General features: G+C 50.8%; 1 protein-coding gene across 1 annotated transcript; it reads right to left on the bottom strand.

Moving 5' to 3' along the window:
* Nucleotides 1-26: 26 nt before the first annotated feature.
* SIGLEC15 (sialic acid binding Ig like lectin 15) lies at nucleotides 27-15,237 on the bottom strand. Its single transcript, XM_079108801.1, is given in 7 exon segments — nucleotides 27-743; nucleotides 745-787; nucleotides 2,841-2,871; nucleotides 3,954-4,325; nucleotides 5,205-5,588; nucleotides 5,947-6,006; nucleotides 15,031-15,237. Coding segments are annotated over 7 exon segments (1,023 nt in total). The 5' UTR covers nucleotides 15,083-15,237; the 3' UTR covers nucleotides 27-662.
* Between the last annotated feature and the right edge of the window lie 9,029 nt (nucleotides 15,238-24,266).

The raw sequence follows: 24,266 nt of genomic DNA, 5'->3' as shown, positions 1-24,266 counted from the left end.
CTTTGGCTTCCTTTCCTTGAGGTCCCAGCTCAAGGCAGTGCTGTGTGGCAGATGTGGTAAGAGGCAGGCGAGAGTGCGGAACAGTCACAGTGGAGACGGAAGAAGGTGGAACTCCAGGTCTCTCCCTGCTACTAGGTTTCCAGAATTTGCTCTTCCTCTGACCACAGTTTGCACACACTGCCCCCAGCTCGCCTTGTTCTCTTGCGTGCTTTGTTCCCCACAGGCTGCTGTGAGTGCCACGTTTACCCAGGAGCTCTGCACGTCCAAAGGCTCAGACCCGAGACAGCCTCGTGTTCTCCCGAGCCCTTCACACCCATTATGGCTTCAGCTCACAACAGACCTGCCATTCATGGGGACGGATGTTGTTTTTTTCTGCTCAACAGTGGATACATTGAGACCCAGAGAGTGGAATTAAGTGTCCTGGTCCACACAGCAGGTTGGCGACAGAGCAGATGAAGCCTGGGCCTCCAGACCTTATGCCAGTTTCCTGTCCTAGTAAGAAAGGATGAGGGGAACTCTTCTGGAAGTTTCCTGCTGAGGCTCCTGTGTACACACACTCTTTCAGAATGCTTGCTCCACTAGCGTAAATATCACGGGCTCAGAGATGTCCAGTAGAGGTCACCTAGCTGAGGCTACCTGGGAACCAAACTTCATGCTGGCCTTTACTTCTCTGTGTGCAAACTGAAGCTGGTGCCGAGGGGCTTCTCAGGGGGAACACGTGGCAGCTGGTGGGCTCCGGGGGTTCATCTGGCTCAAATTTTCATAATTGGATTCTTGAGCCTGGGGCCTGCAGATAGAAGAAAGTGAACAGATCACCCAATGTTGGGGGAGGTCCCCCACCTCCCAAACAGCAGGCCTGAAAGGGGACATGAGATGGGAGGGCTGTGGAGCCAGAACCAGCAGGGCTTGGAGACGAACTGCATGTCAGGAGCAGGTCAGGATTAGAGAGGCACAGCATCTGGGGCCAGGGTCTCTGCCACCTCCAGGTAATTGCATCTGAGACTCCACAAACCAGTTCCGTGTCTCTGACCTCTAGACCCTGTCCCTTGGTCCCATTCCTTTCCAGTAGGCATCTCAAGCCCCCTGACCTCCACGCCATGAGTGACCTTCATGCCCGCTCCCCTTCCCAGTCACCTTGATAAGAACCCAAGGTCCAACCCTGGTTTCCTGGCCCCCTCCCTCACACATGCTGCACCCCATCCTCAGGCAAGCCCCACCTTCCATCTCCCCACCTCCACTTGTGACACTGCTGTCCACATAGCCACATGGCCTCCTCCCTCCTTGCTCAGATGGGGCCACTCCTGCTAAAACCATCCTCCAGCCCCACATACCCACGCCATGTCCTATGCTCCGGCCACTCTGCCTCCCTCCTGAGTCCCACCTGTGCCTTCCCTCACCTTTTCCCTTCTCAAATTGCCACAGCCCCTGCCCACCTAGGCTGCAGCCTCCAGCCTCAGTTTCCCTAGATGCCACATCCCCAGAATATTCTGATCTAAGTAGCCACAGCCCATGGTCACCCTGTCCCTGAGGGCTCTGCTTCATCACAGCATCCACTTGTCATAGCCCTTATCTATAGTCTAAGATGATTTGTGCTTGTGTTTATTAAAATTCTCCATTATGGCTGGGTGCAGTGGAGCATGCCTGTAATCCCAGAGGCTCAGAAGGCTGAGGATCACAAGTTCAGAGCCAGCCTCAGCAACAGCAAGGTGCTAAGCAACTCAGACCCTGTCTCTAAATAAAATACAATATAGGGCTGGGGATGTGGCTTTGTGGTCCCTGAGTTCAATCCCCAGTATCCCCCACTTCCAAAATAATTCTCCATTATGGAACATGCGTTCAGGGATTTTTCTGTCTCTTTAGCATCCAAGTCAGTTCCTGCTACGTAGTGGGCACTTGGATGTTTGTTAAATGATTGAACAACAGCTGGGTTCTTGATTTAGGGGACTTGGTTCAGTAGTACATTAGCAAAGAAAATGGATATGCGGCAGACGAAGACTGCAGGAGATGCTTGAGCAGTCAGCTGGAGAGGGGCGAGGCTCATCTGAGGGCCCCAAAGGACTATCACTCCCCCACTCCTAGGCACAGGACACCCAGCGTCTAGAACGTTTTGGTTTTGTTTGCTTGTTTTTTGTACCAGGGATTGAACTGGGGGGTGGTTAGCCACTGAGCCACATCCCCAGCCCTTTTTAATATTTTATTTAGAGATGTGGTCTCACTGAGTTACTTAGTGCCTTGCTAAGTTGCTGAGGCTGCCTTTGAACCTGTGATCCTCCTGCCTCAGCCTCCTGAGTCACTGGGATTATAGGTGTGTGCCACCGAGCTAGGCTAGAACTGGGTTCTTTCTCCTCAACACAGACCTTCACTTGACTGGACACCACAGAGCACAACATGGACCTCTGGGTCAATGTCTTCCTAGCTGGGATTCCCAGATCCCTCATCTAAGCCAGGTGCTTAGATCCTCTAATGAGATTTAGTGTGGGAAGCCTTCAGCAGAGTGGCTGGGAGAATAAGTGTCCCCATGGTGGTTTCTGTGTGGGATTACCTGTTCTAGAATGCTGGGGCACTATAAGACCAAAGAGCCAGGAGGTGTCACCCCTCAGCACCATGGACAGCAGGCTGGGGGGGTCAGGGAGCAGCTGAGCATGGGCTGCTCTGTCTAGAGACAGTTGTGCTAGACTGAGGGAGGGGTGCTTCTGTGGGGTGGGCCCAGACCCTGGACAAGGACCCTGGCCCTGCCCGTAGTCTGTTCTTTCTTCTCATGCCAAGTTCTGAGAAGCTGGCACCCCCTGGCCAGTGGGACAAGGTGGGGTGACATGGGGAGAGGTAATGAGCACACTTACCGTGGAGGGGTGTCCTGGGTGACCAGGTGCTCTGTCCGGAGGAAAGAACAAGGAGGTGTGAGTGTGCACTGTAGCCTCCAGCCTGCATGCCTGCACCCACCCCACTGTGCAAAATGGTCCCCAGGAAACACAGGCAGACCACAGAGGAGCAGGTGCCCAGAGGTGACATGAAGGTCTTGGCCTGAAAGATGAGCCCGAGTAGAGAAGGAAAAGGGCAGAGCGAGAGGAGGTTCACCAGAAAGAAAAAATACCTTTCTGAGCCCCTCCAGCACGGGCACAAAATGCTGATGACTTTGAAGAGCCAGTAAGAATGCCAGGATGGCTACAGCAAGGACAGCAGCCAGGTAACTGTGACAAATGTTGGATTTCCTCCCTGGAGTTTGAGGCTATCAGCCTGGGAGGACCAGAACCTGGACATGCAACAAATGTGCCACCCAGCCGGCAACAGCAATGTGGCAGCTTTATAGTGACACCTGCCAGTTCAAGCTGCTAGGCTTTGCACTGTGCTGTTCTCTCTGCCAGGGGCACCGTGTGCACCTTTGTCTGAACTCCTGTGTCCTTAGATTTTGGCTTGGCTCTCACCTCACTTCCCGGGCAAGTCCTTCCTTCCTGGCCTCACTAGAATAGCATACCATCCTCTGGCTTCTGCAGTTAGTGGGATCTAGGTGACCCCTTCTCACAGTGTGCTGCAAAGCTGTGCTCACAAAGCCTCCCCATGGGAGGGCGGGGAACCGTGTCTGAAGCAGCTTCTATTCCGAGTACCATGCACCCCAAAGCAGGTTCTCAAGATGCTTGTAGTAACACAATGGAACAGTGCCTTTGGGAAAGTCCGTGGCCAAAGGAATAAGGTGGTGATAGAAGGGTTCCTGAGCCAGAACTGGCTGAAGGCACTGTAACTTTACCCCCTGCCTCAGCTTCTTAGCTGTAAAATCCGACTACGCTGGCTGGCTCCCACCTCCTGGGCTCCATTCAGGGAAAAGAGAGCGAGATGGAGCACAGGTGCAAAATGGATGTTCTGGTTGTGTCATGCCAGCTGGTCAGCTAGCTGATGTCCCCTGAGGGGAGAGCCCTGGCCCACCCCCTCGTACCTACCCGGGTCTTCTGCACACCCACCTAGCCGACGGCGGGTGGCGAGAGCGGCCAGAAAGCCGAGCAGCAGCAGAGCCTTGAAGCCCAGCGCGCTGAGCAGGAGCGCGGTCGCCGAGGCCCCGGTGGCGCCGCGGAAGCGGAACAAGTAGACGCTGGCCTCCGCTCGGCCCAGGCTGTTGGCGGCGGTGCACGTGTAGCGGCCATCGTGGGTCAGCGCGGACAGTTCCGCGGTCACCTGGTAGCCGTGACCCTGACCAGGCACTACAGCGGAACGGTTGCCCAGGGCCGGCCCGGACCAGGCGAGGGCAGGCGGCGGCTCCCCTTCGGCTGTGCAGAGCGCGCGGAAGGCGTGCGCCGGGCCCGGCAGCACCGAGATGTTGACGATTCGTGGTGCGGCTGCGGGGAAGGAAAAAGGGGGCGACGGTTCCTGGTCACCGAGCGGCGGCCCAGGGGAGGGTGAGAAAGCCTAGAGCAATGAGAGAGGAGCGGGCAAAGACAAAGGGCACCCCTCCCCTGAGCCCTTGGGAGGCGAGAACTGGGGAGTGCAGTGGAGGGGTCTCGGGGAGAAGATGCGGACCCCTGGGTGCCAGGCTGCCAGGCTCCCGATACAGGTGTAGCCTGGGACAAGCCATTCCACTTCTGCCTGCCTCAGTTTCTTCTTGTGTAAAATGCGGATCGTCAATAGAACCTACCTCGTAGGGTTGTTGAGATTTAGCAAATTGGTACTTGTGGTGTGCTTGATTAGGGCCTGGCCTCCCAGCAAGTGCTCATCAAACGGCCGTTGTTATTGTCCTAGTGCAAGTTTGGTGCCACAGTGGACAGCCACTGCTCTACAGACAAGAACCTGCGTCAGGCATCTTTGTGTCTCAGTCTAGCCAAGTGCCAGGCACTTGGTGGGCTCCCTGTGCACCTCGGGGGGAGGAGGAATGCGATGTCCTTATGGGCACATCATTGCAACCCTTGTCATGCTGAAGACTATTGTTCCGCCTTTTCCTCTCCCCTTTGTCCGCCTGCTACTAGGGACACTCACTCTCTATGAGTTGCATTACGTAGCCATTCCCCGGTTCCCAGCCCAATCCTTCCTGCGACCAGAATTTTGCATTTTTGACAAGTTCCCAGGCGGCCCTTAACAACAAAGGTTTGAGAGCCCCTTGGGTGGATGAGCGGGGACAGGTCGTGTTGTCCTCCAGTCTCAGCGGTGTGCACAGAGCTGCAGGACTGGAAAGGAGAAAACCATTTGCGGCGGTGCCCGCCCTGGTCGCCCGCCAGCCTCACCCGTCACGCGCAGCCGGACGCCGTGGCGACTCTCATAGCGGTCGTGGATGTCGCCGGAGAACTCCACTCGGCAGAAGTAGCGGCCGTCGTCTGCCAGGGCGAGGCGCTCGACGCGCAGCGACAGGTCGTTGTGCCGCGGGTTGCCCAGCAGGCGGAAGCGGCCGTGCAGGCTCAGCGCGGTCTGGCAGAGCTCGCTGCCGCGCGCCGCTGCGCACCGGAACACCTGCGCGCCCGCGTAGGGTTCGCCCGCGCGCCAGATGGCCGTCAGCGGCCCGTCGTAGTGGCGGTGCGGGTGCGTGAAGGTGCAGGGCAGCACCGCCGCGTCGCCCACCGCCGCGCTCACCTCCGCCGGCACCTGCATGGACCAGCGCTGCGCCGGTGCGCCTGCGGACCGTTGGGGCGCGTCAAGGTGTACAGGGCACCCAGCCTGGGTCTCCAGAGCATCTCCACCCGCCGGGCCCTGGCACCCCCAGGACTCAGGAAGCACGTTCTCCTCCCTAGGGAACCTGGCACCCCACTTCTGACTTGAGAGAGGCATCTCCCTAGCCTGTACTTCCATGACAGGGACCGTCGCTCCTCTTCCTGGAACCATTCATGGGGGTCTCCACTTCAGCCACAGGCCCAGTGACTTTATCCCCCGCCCCCCACCCCACAACCTGCTCTGCTGTGGAAAAGTCCCGGTACTCCGTGGTTACTATAGAGTTGCAGCCTCCCCAAGATGGTAATGAGAAAAAGCACTTACTGTGCCCCTCAGTGTTGAGCAAATTCCCAGTAGTATCTCTTTTAGTTCTCACGAGTGATCCTAGAGGTAAGCATGATTATCCCCCGTTACACATTGTTAAGTTGGGGCACAGAGAGGTTAACTGAGGTCACACAGCTAAGCAAAGTTGGCATTCATACTCAGGACTCTCTTGCTCCACACCCTGCACTGTAATTCACTAGAGGCTTGGAGGTCATCTGAGAACACAACACTCCCACTTACAGGTGGAGATAGAGGCCCTGGGAGGTCACTGCAGCCTTGACACATTTACAATTCTCCAGTCTCATTTGCTCTTTTTCTCTTCCCTTTGCTAGTGTTTTGAAGTGAATGGGTTGAATTTGTGGACAAGATTCCTCTAGAATTCGGGTTCACCTGGGTGGACTGTGCCCTGACTGACTTCCCAAAAGGCTGGTACCTAGGCCAGAACCTCCTTGCTCTGCGCATGTGCCTCTGGACTGTTTTCCCAGCTCCCACCTTGTGATGCTGAAGAACGTGGAGCCTAGGTCTGCTAGAGCTGAACTCTGCCCCCAGTTGAGAGAGGCTGGAAAGTCCCAGGGCCCTCTGTTGAGGATCAGGTCAGGGGTGGTGCCTCCCCAGAGAGAGAGGGAGGAAGGGAGGATGGATGCTAATCCTGTCCAGGCCTTGCCCTGGCAGAGACCTGGCATACAAAAGGGCCCTTTAGAAGGAATAGTGTTGGGCATTGCAGTTGACACAGCTTTTTCACGTAAACCATGCAAGTGACCCTCAAAGCACCCAGGGGGAGAAAGGCAAGGAAGATACTGTTATAGGTGAGAAAATGAAGGCCCACTGTCACAGAGGTAAAAGTGGGAGAAACCCAGTTTTTCAGACTCCAAACCCAGTTCTCTTTGCTGTTGGATGTAATTTAGCACCATTCGCTCCTTGGTCTGGAAATTCCTCAGCCCACTAGTGGCAGACCATCCACCTATGAATGACCTAGAGGTGGAGACATCCTTCCTGCATAGAACCAACATCTATGGACACTCGCTGGACCGCCATTGCTGTTTGGAACAAATCTTCCCCTTGGATGGCCCTCCTGGGATCCCATTACAGCCATCGTGTACCCATTTTGCCTTCTCTTTTCTGGTGACAGTCCCAGTCCTTCACCTACCCCTGCCCATCCTCCCTGCCTCTCCTTGAGTGTAGTGCCTTGACCCAGGTGGCTGCAGGTGTGGTGCACCTGCACAGTGATATGGACCCCACAGCGCAGCCTCAGGCTGTGGGAGCTGTGCCTCTAATGAAACCCCCTGGGCTCATACCTGCTCACCATCAGGTACAACCACAGTTCTTCGTGTCACCTGTTTGGGGGCCTAATCTCTTTCATTCTGGACAATTGGAATTATATTTTGTAATCCAGGTGGAGGACTTGACATTGATCCCTAGAAAGAGCTTGTTGCTCAGCGGTTCATAATCAAAGGGCCTAGCTCCAAATTTGAAGAACCTTCTCTGAAGGCTGTGCTGCTGCAGAGTGTCTCCCCAATCTTAAGGCTCAGGCCTGCCTCAGTTTCCCTGTCAGTTCCCACCCTTGTGATTTCAGCCTCTTCTGATCTCTTGCATCTTGCAGGCATCATGGATCCAGGCACAATCCCCTCTGGATTGTGTATTGCATTTGTCGATTCAGCAAACATTTGTTGAATCCTTCCCTACTCCATGCCAGGCCCTGGGATATGAGCTGTGGCGCCAAAGATGAACACGAGACTTAATCAGCTTGCTGGGACGCATGGCTCAGAAAAGGAGAGAGATCTGTGAGCACGTAATTACTTCCACGAGCCTGCCAGGTGCTCGAACAGTGAACCTGAACAATGTTCCTGCTGTCTGAACGTGGTTCCTGGCCCACTGTCACTCACCAGTTCCCTCCTACTCATCCTCAGTTTTTTGCTGAGTTGTCACTGCAAAAGGAGACCTTTCCTGAGCCCAAACCTGGCTCAGGTGTCCTTTCCCTGTGCCTCAGGCCTGGCACAGGCACTTTCTCAGCCTAGACCTTGCCAGTATCATGCCAGTATCGTGCGAGATGCAAGAGATCAGAAGAGGCTGTGGGAGGGCAGGAGCCATGTCCTATGGTTTTGTTTGTATTTCTGTGGTCCAGCACGTAGTCTTTGATGCTGAACGCAACTGCTGTGACAGAGCAGAAGGGAGGATTCCAGGGTGGGAGGAGAGTTGGGGGCAGTGGAGAGGGGTGTGCAGATACTGGGCAGGCAGGGATTGGAGAACCCACGAGAGAGGAGTTGTGTGTTTGCAGAGCCTAGAGGAAGGAGGGCACTTCACTGAGCCTGGGGGTTGCATTCTAGGCACAGGGAACAGTGAAGCAAAGCCAGGAGGCATGGACATCCTAGGGACACGGAGGTTGCAGGGCAGGAGTGGGTAAGGAAGCCAGACAACCGAAGAACGGGGAATGTTGGGAGATACTCCTCACTTGTTTAAAACACACAGCCTCCCCATGAGGTGCTGTGAGGAGCCCCTCTTTAGAGAATGGGCACTGGGACTATTAGAGCCCAAGCAACTTGGTGAAGTCATTTCATGGAGCAGCAGCAGAGCCACGGCTTGCCCCTGGGAAGCTCTGCTGCCTGTGTTCCTGTCCTTGTCTTAACCCCAGCACTCTGTTGCCTAAGGCCTGGCTTGAAAACACTCTGCAATGTGACAGAAGTGGCAGGCCTGGGCCCTCCCTCCCAGGTGGGTTTTGCTCCAAGGGTGGAAGGGGAACACAGAGGCCTTTTCACCACGGGCTCTGACCTTGGCTCCCGTGAGAAGATGTGCTTGGGGTTCGCCTGCTGCACAGGGTTCGGGAGGCGGTGCCTGCGCTGCCTCTTACAGAGACTTTTGGATGAGCCCGCCCAGGGGATCCTAGGTGAGGGCAGCAAGGCCCCAGCTGAATTGCCCAGGGAACACGGGCATTTGCTTTGGCTGGAACCCAAGCCTCCAGCATCTGGTGACATTTACCATTGCCTCTGGCAGCTCATGCCAGCTGCTAAAACAGGGCAGAGACAATGACTGATTTGGAACCTTATTGTAAGGGACCATGTAATCTGTCTGCCTCACATCTGTCAATTCAGGGATCAACAGGAGGCCACATTCTTCCTGTTGTCTAAAATAACTCCCCTGGGTGGAGGGCCAGAGGGGATGGTGGGAACTGGGCCAGCTTTGGCACAGCTGGACCTAGGTGACCATCCCACCTCTGGTCATTCTTTCGTCAGACTTTTATCAAGCCCCTGTTCTGTGGCAGGCACTGGTTGGGCTCCTTCATGTACTCATATCCCAGCTCTCAGGTGTCTCTGCTGCAAAAAGGGGGATGTAACAGCATCCTCAGAGGATGAAGAACTGAGCGAAACCACTCGTGCAGGTCACCGCTGTGCCTGGCACACTGACAGAGCTCCTCGGGTGTTAATTCCTTCCCTTGCTGGGGAGTGTGCAAAGGAGAGTGAACAGTGTGGGAAGGGGCTGCTAAGCAGAGAAGTGCCCAGGTGATGCACAGGGTTCAGAGACTTGGTCCCCACCTTGCACCACTGGCAGCTCCAGGTGGCATCTAGAGCGTGGAGTGCACGGCCCAGTTCTCTCCCTTCACTCACCTGCAAGCTGGTCACACATTCACTTATTCACTTCCTCACATTTACTGAGAGTTACTGTCAAGCATACTGTGCTGGCTGTCGGGAGACAGCTGCGGTGACAGTGTTCGCCTCAGGATGTTGACAGTACACTTCGCCACTAGGTGTTTTTAATTCATACACAATTCTAACAAGTGTATTTAGTTTCCCAACCCAGTGAGATAAAAACTGAGAAGCTGGAAGGTGGTTTTGGTGTGTAGACCCACTGAGGCAGCAAGACAGGACATTGTCACTCACACAGGGAGGAGAGCATCAGTCAAAAAAATGAAAAGACAGAAATGATAAAGTACAGTGTCAAAGGGACTGTTGGAGATGAGCCTGAGTCACCACGACTCTGCAGAAGGCTACTGAGACAAGTGCATATGTGACAACCGGAGTTATCACGGGAAAGCTTATTGTCACGAGATGCCTTGCCTTAGTTGTGTGTCCCTTGGATGGAGTGCCAGGAATTTGACGGAGTCTCTTGCCTGGCTATGGAGCTGACTTTGGAGACCTTAATTATATCACTGTATCCCTCTGACTCAAAAGACTCGCACATGCAATGAAGTTTCTAGATATTTAATAAAGCAAATTTTAAGTCTAACAATCTATCTGAAAACCAAATCTAAAAAAAATGACAAGGAAGCACATATTTGAGAACTATGTCTACTTAAAATAAAGACTTTTACATACTTAAAAACAAGCCAGTAGCAGCTGGGCATGGTGGTGCACGCCCATAATCCCAGCAGTTCCAGAGGCTGAGGCAGGAGGATCGAGAGTTTAAAACCAGCCTCAGCAACTTAGCAAGGCCCTAAGTAACTCAGTGAGACCCTGTCTCCAAATAAAATACCAAAAAAAAAAAAAAGGGTTGGGGATGTGGCTCAGTAGTTAAGTGCCCCCAGGTTCAATCCCCAGTAACACACACACACACACACACACACACACACACACACACACAAAGGCCACTAGCTAGCCAGGATACTTAGTTCTTCAGAAGGATGTGCTCACACTCATGCCTTGATAGTCCTTCACAGCCATTTACTAAACACTCCATGTGTCTCCCACTATGTCTCCTCCTGGCAGCTAATCTAAACAGGGACAGCGCATCCACATTAGCTCCCACATGATCACAACGGTGAATCAGCTAGGGAGGAGTTAGTCTGATAGCCCAGAGTCCTGCACTAGAGGTGAGAAGTGAACTTGTAGGGAAAATGGAACACAGCTGCTGAATAGGGGTTGGGGGTCGGGAGCCACAGCTGGAGGGAATCAGAAATAGAAAACTTGGATTTAGCCACAGCTGACCAAAGAGTTCCACCAGTCCTTAGATGAGGAAGGAGGCAGGAATTTGCTTGGAAACCTCTCTGTGGCTCACCTGTGAGGTGGCAAACACAGTCACGCTTCAGTTAACTACAGAGGAAGCTGCTTATGGGTTTCATGGCAGAGTGGGGACAGGCACTGTCCATACATCTTTTGATTTTTTTTTTTCTAGTACTGGGGATTGCACCCAGGGGTGCTCTACCACTGAGCTCTATCCCCAGTCTTTTTGATTTTGAAACAGGATCTTGCTAATTTGTCTAGGCTGACCTTGAACTTGCAGTCCTCCTGCCTCAGCCTCCTGAGTAGGGGTGTGACCTGGCACCCTGCTCTATTTTTGGGGGGTGGGGTGGTACAGGGGATTGAACTCAGAGGCACTCAACCACTGAGCCACATCCTCAGCCCCATTTTGTATTTTACTTAGAGAAGGGTCTCAGTGAGTTGCTTAGCACCTCAAAATTGCTAAGGCTGGCTTTGAACTTCTGATCCTCCTGTCTCAGCCTCCCAAGCTGCTAGGATTACAGGCATATGCCACCATGCCTGACCACCCTGCTCTTTCGATGTTTTCATAATGTCTAGGATTGAAGAACGTTCCCAGGGTGTCATAGACAGGAAAGTGAGGCCCATGGGGTTCACTGTGGGACAATGGCCAAAGAAGTGCTCTCACAGAATGGCACTTTAACAAGAATTAGGTCTGCTGGCATGGGCTTTATAGCACATTTTCTGGATTTTGAGGGAAGGGCACAGATAAGGCCAGGTGGAAGTCACCAGATACTGTGCCTCCAGAAGGTATGGTGTTCTGTGTAGAATCCCTCAACAACCTTCTGTGCTTCTTGCCACCACCCCATGGTTGACATTGCCTAATATGATGAGCTCACCTATCTGTAAGGGTCTTCCCTCCTGGAGGTCACCTGGGGATGCCAATGGGTTTCAGTGGTGGCCTCTTGGCCATTGTGGCACCTGGAGAGAGTGTTCAGGGCAAGGAGGCCTGATCGTCCTGGCTATCCGACTTCACCAGTGTGGGTCCCTGGGGCTTATGGCCTTTCATTCTATTTCTTCCTGTCCCTCACTTTGCTCTCAGTGATTCTGTCCCTGGGCTTCACTTGTCAGGAGAGGCTCTCGGTGGAGAGAAGGTGAGAGACTGAAACGGAGACCAGAGAGGAGATGAGGAAGGGGAAGCAGAATTCCATCCTTCATGTAAACTAGACCCAGAAAGTTTCAGGAAGGGGCCAGTGTGAGGGAGTGTGAGTGAAGGCCTGAGTCTCCTGTCTGCCCTCTGGGTGAGCCCACTTCCCCTTGAACTCTGGACTTGCAGCACATGGCAGTAGATGTGGATGTGGCCCACACATGAGCTGACGTAGTCACGGGCTGCCGTGTCCTGCAGCCAGCGGCCGCCTCAGGCACTGCCCTTCAGAGTTCTGCTGTGCTCCCTCTGAAGGGTGGCCCTGCTCCTCTCCCCTCCTCCACCTCCCAGGGAGGACTCCTCAGCTGAGCAAACCTGCCCACAGTAGCCGCCAGGAGCAGAAGAGCCTCAGTTCGTTAACCCCTCCCATTTCCTCCTGGCCCCATGACAGCAGCCCTTCTCCTCCCTGACCTTTCCCTGCATCCCAAACAAGCACGCCTGGGTCCTTGGATGCTGGCTGCTATTTCTCTTGCCATTTTGCTTTGTTTTTCTGCACTTATTCAGAGCTGGTAAAGTAAACAGCTCTTAGCACCAGGCTTTATCCAACCCTGGCTCCCGGGTAGGCAGATGATGGCTTGAGGAGCTGGGTGTGTCCCAACAAAGTCACTAAGACTTGCCAAGATGCCCTGAAACAGAAACGAGGCTCCTTTCCTTGCAGGTCATGGTGAAAAGAAAATGAGCTGTTCTTCAGTGGCCTGGCACAAGGGATCCCCGAAGAGGGAGGAGATTGTGATCACCACACCTGCTTATCACGGGCTCCTGGACCCCTGACGCCTCCAAGCTCACTAGGGTGGTCACAGCTGCCCCCGGCCCTGCCTGGCCTCACCTCTCCAGTTTTCTAAAACCGATTTGGTGAAAGCAAGAGGGGAAAGACAAGGAAGGTGACATGGGAGCCCCTGGAGGAGAAGGGTGGAGAAAGGTTCATCAGGGGTCTCCCCCACTCTCTCAGACATGGACAGAGCAGTGGCAGTGACCAGCAGGCCCATGACAGCTCGGCACCTGCGCATTGGAGCTCGGTGGCTCGTACATGGCGGTGGAGTCACGACCTGTGTCTTCTAGTTGAGGCATATGGGGAGTTCACAGATGAGCAACAGGAGGGTTCAGGAAATACAGTTCCCGGGTCACCCAGGTTCATTGCCTGTGGTTTTAACAACACAGTGGCTGCTGGTCTGAAAGGAAGGGGTTCCCTCAGCCCAGCTGGCTGGTGTGGGTGGCCTGGCTCCCCTCTCTACACACAGCTAGAGCCTCTGTGTGGTTTGGTTTTGTTCTTGAACATGAAGCTGCCCTATTCGTGCTTCCTCTAAGTATTTTTGTCTTTAACTGATTCATGGCAGCTGACTCTCAGCAGGAGAAAAATAACCAAACTGGAGCCCAGAACCCCGCCTCCCCACGGTGCTGCGGCCCCTGCAGCTTGTCGCTGCTATTCACGGTGCAACTAACTGCTGGGCCCAGGTGCTGTGTGGGGCCTTCATTCTGGATCTAGTTATCCTGCCTGCACCACCATGAGGTGGCAGGGACCCCATTCTGTAGGGCCCAGGAAAGTTAGAGGACTTGCCACAACCCACAGCTACTGAAGGGCAGAGCCAGGATTCCACGCTGTGTCTGCCGTCAGTGCCTGTGTGCTTGACAGTTCAGCCAGGTGTGGGCAGGGCCGCCTCCTCCACCTCCACACTCTTAGTGGGACCTAAATCATCTGAGAAAGACGATTGAGTTAGGTCGGCTTGGGGAAAGAGAGCCCCTTCCCTATCTCGGTTCCTGCCATGGGACAGAGACAGCGGGGTGAGTGGGGTGGGGCAGCCCAGGGCCACACACGCCCAGGTTTATATCCCAGCTCCTCCTGCCCTCCCCGTGCCTGTTTCTTCAACTGTGAACAGGGAATGTAAATAGCTCATTTCCAACAGAGTCACGAGGCTCATGAAGCACCCAGTGCTTCCTAAGAATCATGTAGGTGCTTTTGATTTCCATGTACACCAGACCCAAAATGGACTCCACACCATGTTAAATGCTGAAGAGGAAGGCACAGAAGCTTAAGGCCTGGGAGTTGATCATCGGTTGTGGAGACAAGACCCCATACCAGGAATGTTGACTGACAGCTCAGAATGGCACGATATCAGGATGTGGCACCTGATGACCATACACACAATGGCACACAGCTAAGTCCAGGAGCATAGCGATGGGAGGGGCATCCCAGGCTGGGACTGGGGAAAGGACTGGGCCTGGAGAGAGGGGCTCATGAGAATCGCCTTTGCCATTTATCCTCTTAGCTGCAGGCATCAGAGGTACCCAAGAAGGTGGCTGCAAATGCAGATTCCCAGGCCCTGCTGCCTGATATTCTGATTCCGCAGGTCTGAGAGGAGTCAGAGAATCTGCCCCTCCCCTGGGACTCTGATGCAGAGGGTTCCTGTGCTCTTTGAGAAGCACTGTTGCCAGGGACAATCATTTATAGAGCTAAGTGACATTGTTAGCCTGTCATAGGAGACCCAACTTAACTCTTGGTGTTACTTTTGGGAAGTCAGGGTGGCCTCTATCACTGGCCCCATTCCCCACATTCCTTCTTACTCCAGTGCTTCCTCAAACAGCCACATGCTCTCCTCCCCTGTCCTTGGGGCTGTGCCCATCAAGACACAAAATACTTGGATGACAGCAACATCCAAAGTTTGTTCAGGGTCAGCCCTGTCTTCCCCATTCCAGGTCCATCATTCCCTCCATGGCAACATGGGGATAGGTGGCCTTTGCTCCTAGGGGGACACAGAGGCCCAGGAAGTCTGGGGACTGCCTCAAGTCACCAGAGAACCCAAGGCAGAGCCCTGTTTTGAACTTCTGGCTTCTGTTGCCCCAGCCCTCTTAAAGTGTGCAGCTTTTCCTCCTTGGCAGACTTGGAGACTCTGGGCAAACCCAGCTGCCCAAGCTTCAAGGGACAAGACTACAGCTAAGACGGTCTACTCTGGACCAGAGAGAGGAGTGGACACTCACCCATCGGGACGACACATGCCAAGCAGGCCAGGAGTTGGAGGGACCCTTCCATGTTGTAGCATCTGGAGACCCAGCAGCCCCGCACCCAGCCAGGCTGCCAGTGAGAACCTGCTTGGCATGGGTATGGCCAAGGTAGGTGCCGGTGGGCGCTGGGCCCAGGTCTGCAGGCCCAGCTGGTTCTGCGGGAGCTGGAGGAAGTGAGATCAAGCAGCCAGGCAGCCAGCAGTGTGATTAGACTGGACCCGTGCAGTTGAGTCATATGAAAAACCAAAAGGGGAACTGTGGGATGGTTTTCCAGAACAGGAAATAGGGAAGTGGATGGGAAGCAGGTGTCCTGTGGCCACCAGCCCTGGACCTTCCTTCCTTCCTTCCTTCCTTCCTTCCTTCCTTCCTTCCTTCCTTCCTTCCTTCCTTCCTTCCTTCCTTCCTTCCTTCCTTCCTTCCTTCCTTCCTTCCCTCTGTTCCTACATTTTTAGAGCACTATATGGGTTTTGTCTCCCTCTATCTCCTGTTTCTCACTACCTTCTGGAGAGGTTTGGGCAAGAAGTCAACAATGTTGAGGGGAGGAGCCTGCCAACATAATAATTCAGTGACCTGAAGCTAGGGGAAGTTGTCAGTATTTGCAAGAAAAAAACTGGTCAGTGTGATGATTCCCTTTCATGACCAGGGTTCCCTCCGGAGGGTCTTCAGTCCTAGGATAGCACTTCTAAAACTCTAATGGCAATGGGGATCCTTTGGGGATCTTATTAAAATGCAGATTCAGATCCAGGTGGTCTGAAGCAGGCACGTAATTGCATCGCTAAGTCCAAGGTGATGCCTAAGCTGTGGTCCTCTAGAACCCCACTTCTGCAGCGAGAACTGAGACACAACCTGGGAGCCACAGGGTGGCATTATCAAGTGGAAGTCAGGGCCCCAGTGGGGGGATAGGAGGTTTATTGGCTGGGTTTTAGGCTGGGGTGGGGATTGGCAGATGGTGAGACTCCATGAGGACTGGGTTTGGATTTGGACCGTCCGAAGGATGATTTTTCTTCCTGGCAATGAGTTGGACTTGGACCCTCTCACTCCATAGTGTGTGGCTTCTCCTGTGGTTTGAACAGTAGTGGGGTTTGCGACCTTGAGGGCTAAGAGATAAAATGAGATGTGGTTTTCAAGCTTGTGAAATTCACCTAAGACAAAGTCCCTCACTCTTTAAAACCAGCCCTATCAAGGTGGCAGCGCTCCTCAGAAACTCAAGTGGTGTGCTCCTCAGATACCGTAGTCATGTGAGTTAGTTTCTTCAAGAGGAAGGGGAGCCCCTGTTCCCCCAAATTTACCTGTATGAGCTGGGGATGAAGCCTCCTCGGTGGTGGTGTGGTCTGGCTATGTGCTCCTTTCTGGACCTCCCTCCATCTTCTTTCTGGGAGGTGCCCTCAGTGCACAGTCTTGATCCAAATTGGAGTTTGGATGAGGAGAGGTGATCTTTGGGAAATCTGTGGTGTTAGTTCTGAAGGCAAACCTGGGACCTTGGGAGGGGGCTTGATGGTAGCAATCACCTTACCATGACAGGGAGACGTACCCTCTGCTCTAGGCTGTACAGTTACACAGACCAATCTCTTTCCCTCTTTCCTCCCTCTCCTTTACCTCCTTCTATCCTCCAGTGTTACCAGAGTAAAGTAGTCCAGGTTGCCCACAGTTCAAAGACTAGTATTTGAACAAGAGACAAGAGTTGGTAGGAAGGAGTCAGGTTAATTCAAGGGTCAGCCCTGAAGAAGATAGAATGGCTATTGACCTGGAAACTCCATCCTAAGGGGCTCAGGAACACAAAGGGCTTTTATAGGGAGGGGAGGGAGGAGCAGGGAAGGAAGGTGACCTGCTAATAAGCAGGGTCTTCATCATCCAGGGCATGTGTCGTCTTCTCTGGAGCATGACAGTGGACCATGACCTCCTGGGGTCATCTGGGGCTAGCCCCTGTAGTTCATTTTAGAGAGATATATCACTTTTATGCAAGTTAAACCCCATAGCAATTTATATGTTTTGTGTTAATGATGTATAGAACTAAAGATCATTTAATAGAGCAGTTACTATGTATTTATATTGTGTGTGTGCGCATGTGTGCACCTATGTATCTCCAGCCAGACACAGAGCTAAAGACCCAGCCCAAGCTTAGCAACTCATCTTGATTCACCTGCTCAGTCTGCCAGCTAAAACTTACAAAATTGTTACAAAAGTCACCAGATGTTCTAGGTTCTGTAAATCTAAAGATTATTTAGCAGTTAACATCTTAACCATTTAGGTGGGGCTTCTCTCTAGAACTTGGAATGCTGGGCAAAAGGATGATGACGTAAAATGCATAGGGAGGGGCAATGACCTTGGGCAAGGGAAAGGCAAAGGGAATGACTTTACCAAGGACAACTCCCCAGAGGAGCGGCCCTGTCACACCAGGCTTCTCTTATCACATTAGGGCCAGGCTCTGGTTTACAACAAGTATTCTTGAAGAAGCTTAAGTAGAGTAGAAGTTTCACCTAGCAGACTAAGCTGGTGAATCAGGATCCCCTGTTCTCAAAGCTGAGCTGGGTCTTCAGGGCCCAGCTTTGTGTATACATGGAGATACATAGGTGTATACACACACACATATGTAGCACAGACACACAGTAACTGCTCAATTAAGTGCTACCTCATGTTTGTGTTTGTATTGTTAGACAGTGAGCCAATGTCGCTTTCTCCCAATCTCCATATGTGACTGGATTAAGGTCTGCTCTGCTTGCTGCTTAAAGGCCAATATTCAAGAGATGAGTGGTAAGGGAAGCAGGTTGTACCTTGCTCTAAGCCATAACATGTGTGCCTGCCTAGCCCTGAGCTACTCCATTTTGAGTACAAGTGCTAAGGAAGAAGGATTTGTTAACTTGTCTGAGTAAACAGATAATCACCAGATGTTGGACACACAGAATTTATCAAAAGGAATAACCCCCATCTACACAGCAGACTCATAAGACACAAACTGATCAATTAATTTGGTAATAAAAAATGACCTCCTGTTAACTTATGGAATTAAATCAGAAGTACATGGATGCATGGGAATAACAAACCATATCAGAACAAGCAGACCCAGGCACTAATCAGTCTCACTAGATAGAGCCCCTTACCTGACCCATAAAAGTAGAGGTACCCAAGACTGGTTATGGCGACACACACTGACCCATCAGCAGGCTGGCAGGTGAACGTGTCTCGAAGTCGGCAGGCAATGAACCTCTGACTCTCTGTTCCTGGCTTCAGCTCAGCTTGACCTCTGTGCTTAACGTTGCCCAGACACTGACCTAGAATAAGTTGTGTGCTGTCAGCGCTGTGTCCAGAACAAGTTCTCTGCCTGTTCATGATCTTATCTGATCACCTGCAGTCACTTTCATATTTTTATGTGCTCTCTGTCTTTGTTCTTGGCATAGCGTCTGAAGCCCTGAGATTGACTTCACCCTTTCTTAACCTATTTGTGTGTGTGTGTGTGTGTGTGTGTGTGTGTGTGTGTGTTTTCCTGTGAAGTATGATATGTGACTTGAGTATTGTAGACATTTGTAATTAACATTGGAATAAAAGAATCTGTGAACCTGTGATTGCCTAGCTTCTGGCTACCAAGTGACCCACAAGTATTTGGGAAATTGCAGCCAATGAAAATGATGTCTTTTGTGAATTTATTATTATTTAATAGATTCAGACACTGTGGAAAGACACAAATGTTAATGGCACAGCTCGCTCTTGACATGAGAGAGAGTCAGTAGGAAGGAGCCATATTTATTCAAGGGCTGGCCCTGAAGAAGATGAAGTGGCTGTCACCTCAGAGCTCCATTTTGGGGACACTCGGGGACACAAAGGGCTTTTATAGGGAGGGGAAGGAGGAGCAGGGCAGGAAGGCTACATGCTAAGCAGGGTCTTCAGGGCATGTGTCTTCTTCTCTGGAACATGATGGTGGGCTATGACCTCCTGCGGTCATCTGGGGCTAGCTCCTGAAGTTCTTTTTAGACAGATATATTACTTTTCTGCAAGTTAAATTATTACTGTGGGAAAAACTAAAATAAACCCTTAAGTTTCCCTCCCTTAGTTGACTTAAAAATCACTGACCTTGGAGGTCACCCAGCTGGGCAATCCACTATTAGTCTTTTCACTAGGCAGTCACTAACTTTGTAGGTGATGCTTCCGATGTGTGGATTATGATAGTAACAGTTGCCTGGTTACTCTTCAGGGGCCTGAAGGTTGCTTTTGCTGAAAAATCTGACTCTTCACTTGGGCCTGCAGATGTCCCATGGGTGGCTGAAATGGGATCAAAAGGCGTGGCATCTGTCTTCATATTGTGTCTCTTGCCTTAACTTTTGGGTCAGATTTTACTTAACTCTGCAGTAGGCCTGTTGAATAAATGTATTGTCCAGAACTGTAACATAGAGTTAACTCGACCCAGATTTGCCTAGCTTCCACCTTCATGCCCCATCAAGACTAAAGACAGTACAAATTTCCATGGCTGGAAACACCAGAGCATGAAAGTCGGAAAGAGGCAGGTGGCACCCGAGTTCCTGGAAGATCTTTGCCTGGTTCCAGAAAAGACATGAATATTGCTTCCCTTTATTAGCCTCTTCCTCTCCCTCACTATGCCTGTCCTGTATCTGTAATCCCTCCACCCCCTGGACTTGAGAGGCCGATTGGTGAGCATGGGCTCCCACTTCTCTGTTCTCTGGTCTTTGAATAAAGCTGTTCTTTCTCTCCAACACTCGGCTCTCCGATGTTGGTGTTTCTTTGGGATGAGTTTCTGCACAGGAAGGTAACAATACCTCACACCAATGTCCATGCTTTGTGTTAGTTGATGCACAAAACTAAAGACGAAGGAGGGGAGTTCCAAAGGTTGCCAGATGTTCTGGGTTCGGCAAATCTGAGGAAAGATTATTTAGCAGTTAACACCTTAACCATGTAGGTGGGGCCTCTCTGCAGAACACAGAATGGTGTGCAAAAGGGAGGGAGCGCGAATTTACCAAAGGATTAGGGGAGGGCGGAGGGCAAAGGGCCGGGTAAGCCAAGTAACTCTTCCAGGGACAATGCCCCAAAGGAGAGGTCCTGTTACACCTGGCCAGGCCCTTCTGTGCTTTGTAAGCGTGACTATATAACTTACTATCCAAATCGGGACCCTTTTGCCTAGGACAAGTGCTAAAGTCTTGGGACACCAGTACAATAGTCACCAACCAGGACTATCCTGGGCACACCACATACGGGAGCCTGTATCTTGTTTTGTTTTGAGTTGTGTTTTTCTAGAAACATCCTGCACCATGAACTTCTTGCAGAATGTCTCAAGGCTTTATGAATCTATACAGGAATACTGGGGTATTCGTGAATCAGGGCAGGAGGCTCAAATATAGACTGTCCAATTATGATGGCTCCACGTGCATCTTTTTGATCTTGACAGTGGTGTGAAAGTGATATGCAGTCAGTGGAGTCCTAGGATGGAGAACTGACGGGGGAGCCAATAAATCAGGTCCAGCCACATGTCCCAAGAACCAAACAGGAAAGGTAAAGGTGAAGAGCATGAGAGTGTAACAGTGTCTACTTTAGGCTTTGAATATAGCACTTGAATGTAGCACTCACTGCTCTGCCATTGCAACTTATTTTTGAAATGGACACATTTCTTTTTCTTCCTCTCTCCCTGCTCTTCTCTAATCTCAGAGGAAACAGGATCACCTTTCTTCCCCATCCTAGGCAGTTATCTGTCCCTGAGCACACACCCACCATAGGACTGAAGTAATCCAGCCTCTGGGGATGGTACCAGACGATCTCAGAAATGACTATCTCCCAAATTAACAAGCGAATTACAACTCCAACAGAGAACACTGGAATGTAGCCTTTGAGTTTCCTTCTTAAAAGCCCCCTGTTCCTGTTGGTGAGCAGAATCACAGCCTCTGGGACAAGAGTCCCCTGTGTTTCTCCTTTGCTAGCAAAGCAATAAAACTTCTTTTTCTTTTTTTTTTTTTTGCGGTACTGGGAATCGAACTCAGGGCCTTCTGCTTGCGAGGCAAGCACTCTACCAGCTGAGCTATCTCCCCAGCCCAAAACTTCTTTTTCTTTTTTCTCAAAACCACATCCTCAATGTTGTATTGGCATTGGGGATAGAGACTGAGGAACTTCCGTCAGTGTAGCTACACCAGGACACAGGGGGCCTGTGTCCTTAGGCCTGTCTTTGAGGGGCTGACAATGACTTGGTGGTTTCATAGAATGGGGAACAGAGCAAGGGTTGAGGGGTTTGCACAGCTGCCAGAGTAGGTGCTCTTGATTGGGTGTGGACTCTCCATCATTATCTCAGGATTGGTCGGGGGGCCTTGTCTGAGATAAGAGAGTTGTCACTACCTGGGGGATGCCTTTGACTTATTGAAAAGTATTTATCCATCAGTCCTTGTTCCTGAAATCCCAAGTGACTCAGAGCCAAGGAGAAGAATACAAAATGGAGGCAGAGATGCCAAGTCTTTAAGCCTTCTTTTGGTTACCTTTGGATATTTGCAGGCAAAAGTGAAGAGTTTAGGTCCTTGTGACAGAAACTACTTCAAAATTTGAACTTAAGTCTTTCCACAGGCAGTGGGGGATATGCAGTGTGATCCTCCTTCAAGACGTTGGCAGCCCCAGCAAACCACACCCCCCGGTGAGCCACAGCCCACATCAGCCACAAGGTGACCCGGGCGAACAGCCGACACTGTGCTGTACTGCGTGCTAAGCTGTGGTGTCTTGGTGTGTTAAGTGCATTTTAGCACAAACCCCGCCGTGAGTGGGGAGCACCTGGATTCCCCTTTCCTTCTAACTTCCTCGGCCACTGAGGGGTTGCGTGTATGTGCACAGGGTCTCTGGGGTAAGCTGAAAATCGTGCTGATGTCCCATAGTTGAGAAGATGTTCCTCCCCATGTCTTCTCTCCATTTCCTCTTCTCTGAAAAGCCTGGCCCTTTTCAGTCTTCTGTACCATTTCCCTTCACTCTGTAGCTCACGGGGGAAAGGCCGCAGTGCACAGCTTTGCACAGGTTGGTGGGAGTCGAGGCCCAGCTTTGCCACTATCTACCGTGAGACTTTGGGTAACTGCTCATTTGCTGTGTAAGCCGAGGATGGGGATGGCCTCCCTGTGGCGTTGCTGCAAGGCGACAGGGTGAGCTGGTGAAGGGCGGTGGCCAGGGCCTGGCTTACAGTAAGAACTCAAGCAAATCATCAGCAAAATTCCATGTAATTTTTAAATTATGGGTCCCACCTGCATGGAATATGCACAGATTCAGGTGCTGCTGCTCCTCCTCCTCCTCCTTCTTGGTACTAGGAATTGAACCCAGGGGTGCTTAACCAATGAGTCACATCTCCAGACCTCTTTTATATTTTATTTAGAGACAGGGTCTTTCTGAGTTGCTTAGGGCATAGCTAAGTTTCAAGGCTGTATTTGAACTCGTGATCCTCTGGTCTCAGTCTTTCAAGCCACTGGGATTACAGGTGTGCACTGCCATGCCCCACCATAGAGTCAGAATCTGATGAAAAATCAGCAGGAGCTTAAGAGTTAGAGGTAGTGGTAGAAATAGATACCTAGGGAGGTCAAAATGATTTTAAGCATTGTGGAAACAATTAGAGAGCTAATTAACTGTCCTGTTGTCTGTTAAAATACAGACAAGTCTTCATTATTAGTTTTCATTAGGGAAGCAACATAATTGCTTTTTGAAATACAGTCATATAATTTAGACATCTATGTCTTTTTTGCATGCTCCCTGTAGATACAGGGAGCTATACTTCCTTTCTGGTCTTGAACTCCTCAGCTCTGGAACTTTCTTCTCTGCTTCAAAAGCTGCCCTTACAGAGAAGTTTCAGGTCAATAAAATGAAGTAGAGAGTGCATAAATAGTCTGCAAAGCAGAAGGTAACAGCATATAAAATAAAATGGAGCTGGGTACGGTGGTGTATGCCTGTAATCCCAGTGACTTGGGAGGCTGAAGTAGGAGGTTCCCAAGTTCAAAGCCAGCCTCAGCAACTTAGTGAGGGCCTAAGCAACTTAGCAAGACTCTGTATTAAAAAAAAAAAAAAAAGGGGGGGGGGGGGTGGGAATGTGGCTCAGTGGTAGAGTGCTTCTGGGTTCAATTCCTCAAATTTAAAAAAAAAAAAAAAAAGACTGTGATATGTATATCCTCTCATCCAGCAATTCTACTCCAAGAACTTAAATTTTTTTTTTTTTTTTTGTATTGGGGATTGAACCAAGGGGTGCTTTACCATTGAGACCCTTTTTATTTTTTTATTTTGAGACAGGGTCTTACCAACTTACTGAGGCTAGGCTTGAACTTGGGATCCTCCTGCCTCAGCCTCCTGAGTTGCTGGGATTATAGGCATGTCTTACCATGCTTCACTGAGGACTTAATTCTTTAGATGTTCTTATATAAAATTTCAAAAATTTACATTTTTGCATCTTCCTGGCAGTACTGTTCTGCTGTAGAAAAAAACTGTCGACAGCTTATATGACAATTCGTAGGAGTCAGTTAAGTGTACTAAGCATGTATTTGATGAGATGCTTCAAGTTATCAAAAAGACTAGAAGAGTCCATCCCATTTATTGATTCTTGATTTAACTTCTTGTGCTTTAGGGGTCTTGTTAAGGAAGTCAGGTCCTAGGCCAACATGGTGAAGATTCAGGCCTATTTTTAAATCTAGTAGTCACATGGTCTCTGTTCTAGTGCCTAAGTCTTTGATTCACAGTGAGTTGAGTTTCATTCAGGGTGAGAGATAAGGGTTTAATTTAATTTTTTAACATGTGATCTTCTATTTTTCCTAGCACCATTTGTTGAATAAGGCATCTTTTCTCCAGTGAATGTTTTTGGCAACTTTTTCTAGTATGAGATACCTGTATATATGTGGGTTTGTCTCTGTGTCTTCTATTCTGTCTATAAGTCTGTTTTGGTGCCAATACCATGCTGTTTTTATTATAATAGCTCTGTAGTATAGTTTGAGGTCTGGTATTGTGATGCCTCCTGTTTCACTTTTCTTGCTAAGGATTGCTTTGGCTATTCTATTTATTTTTCCAAATAAATTTCAAGATTGCTTTTTCTAGTTCTATGTAAAATGTCATTGGAATTTTAATAGAAATTTCATTAAATTTGCACAATACTTTTGTATAATGTATAATGCTTTTGGTAGGATAGCCATTTTGACAATATTAATTCTGCCTATCCAGTAGCATGAGAGTTCTTTCTCTCATGCTTCCTTCTTCTAAGTTTTTTTTTTTTTTCA

The sequence above is a fragment of the Sciurus vulgaris genome (genome assembly GCF_902686455.1).
Source record: "Sciurus vulgaris genome assembly, chromosome: 13".
NCBI classification, from domain to species: domain Eukaryota; kingdom Metazoa; phylum Chordata; class Mammalia; order Rodentia; family Sciuridae; genus Sciurus; species Sciurus vulgaris.
The sequence above is the reverse complement of the archived record's forward strand: the minus strand, read 5'-3'. Positions and strand labels throughout refer to the sequence as shown.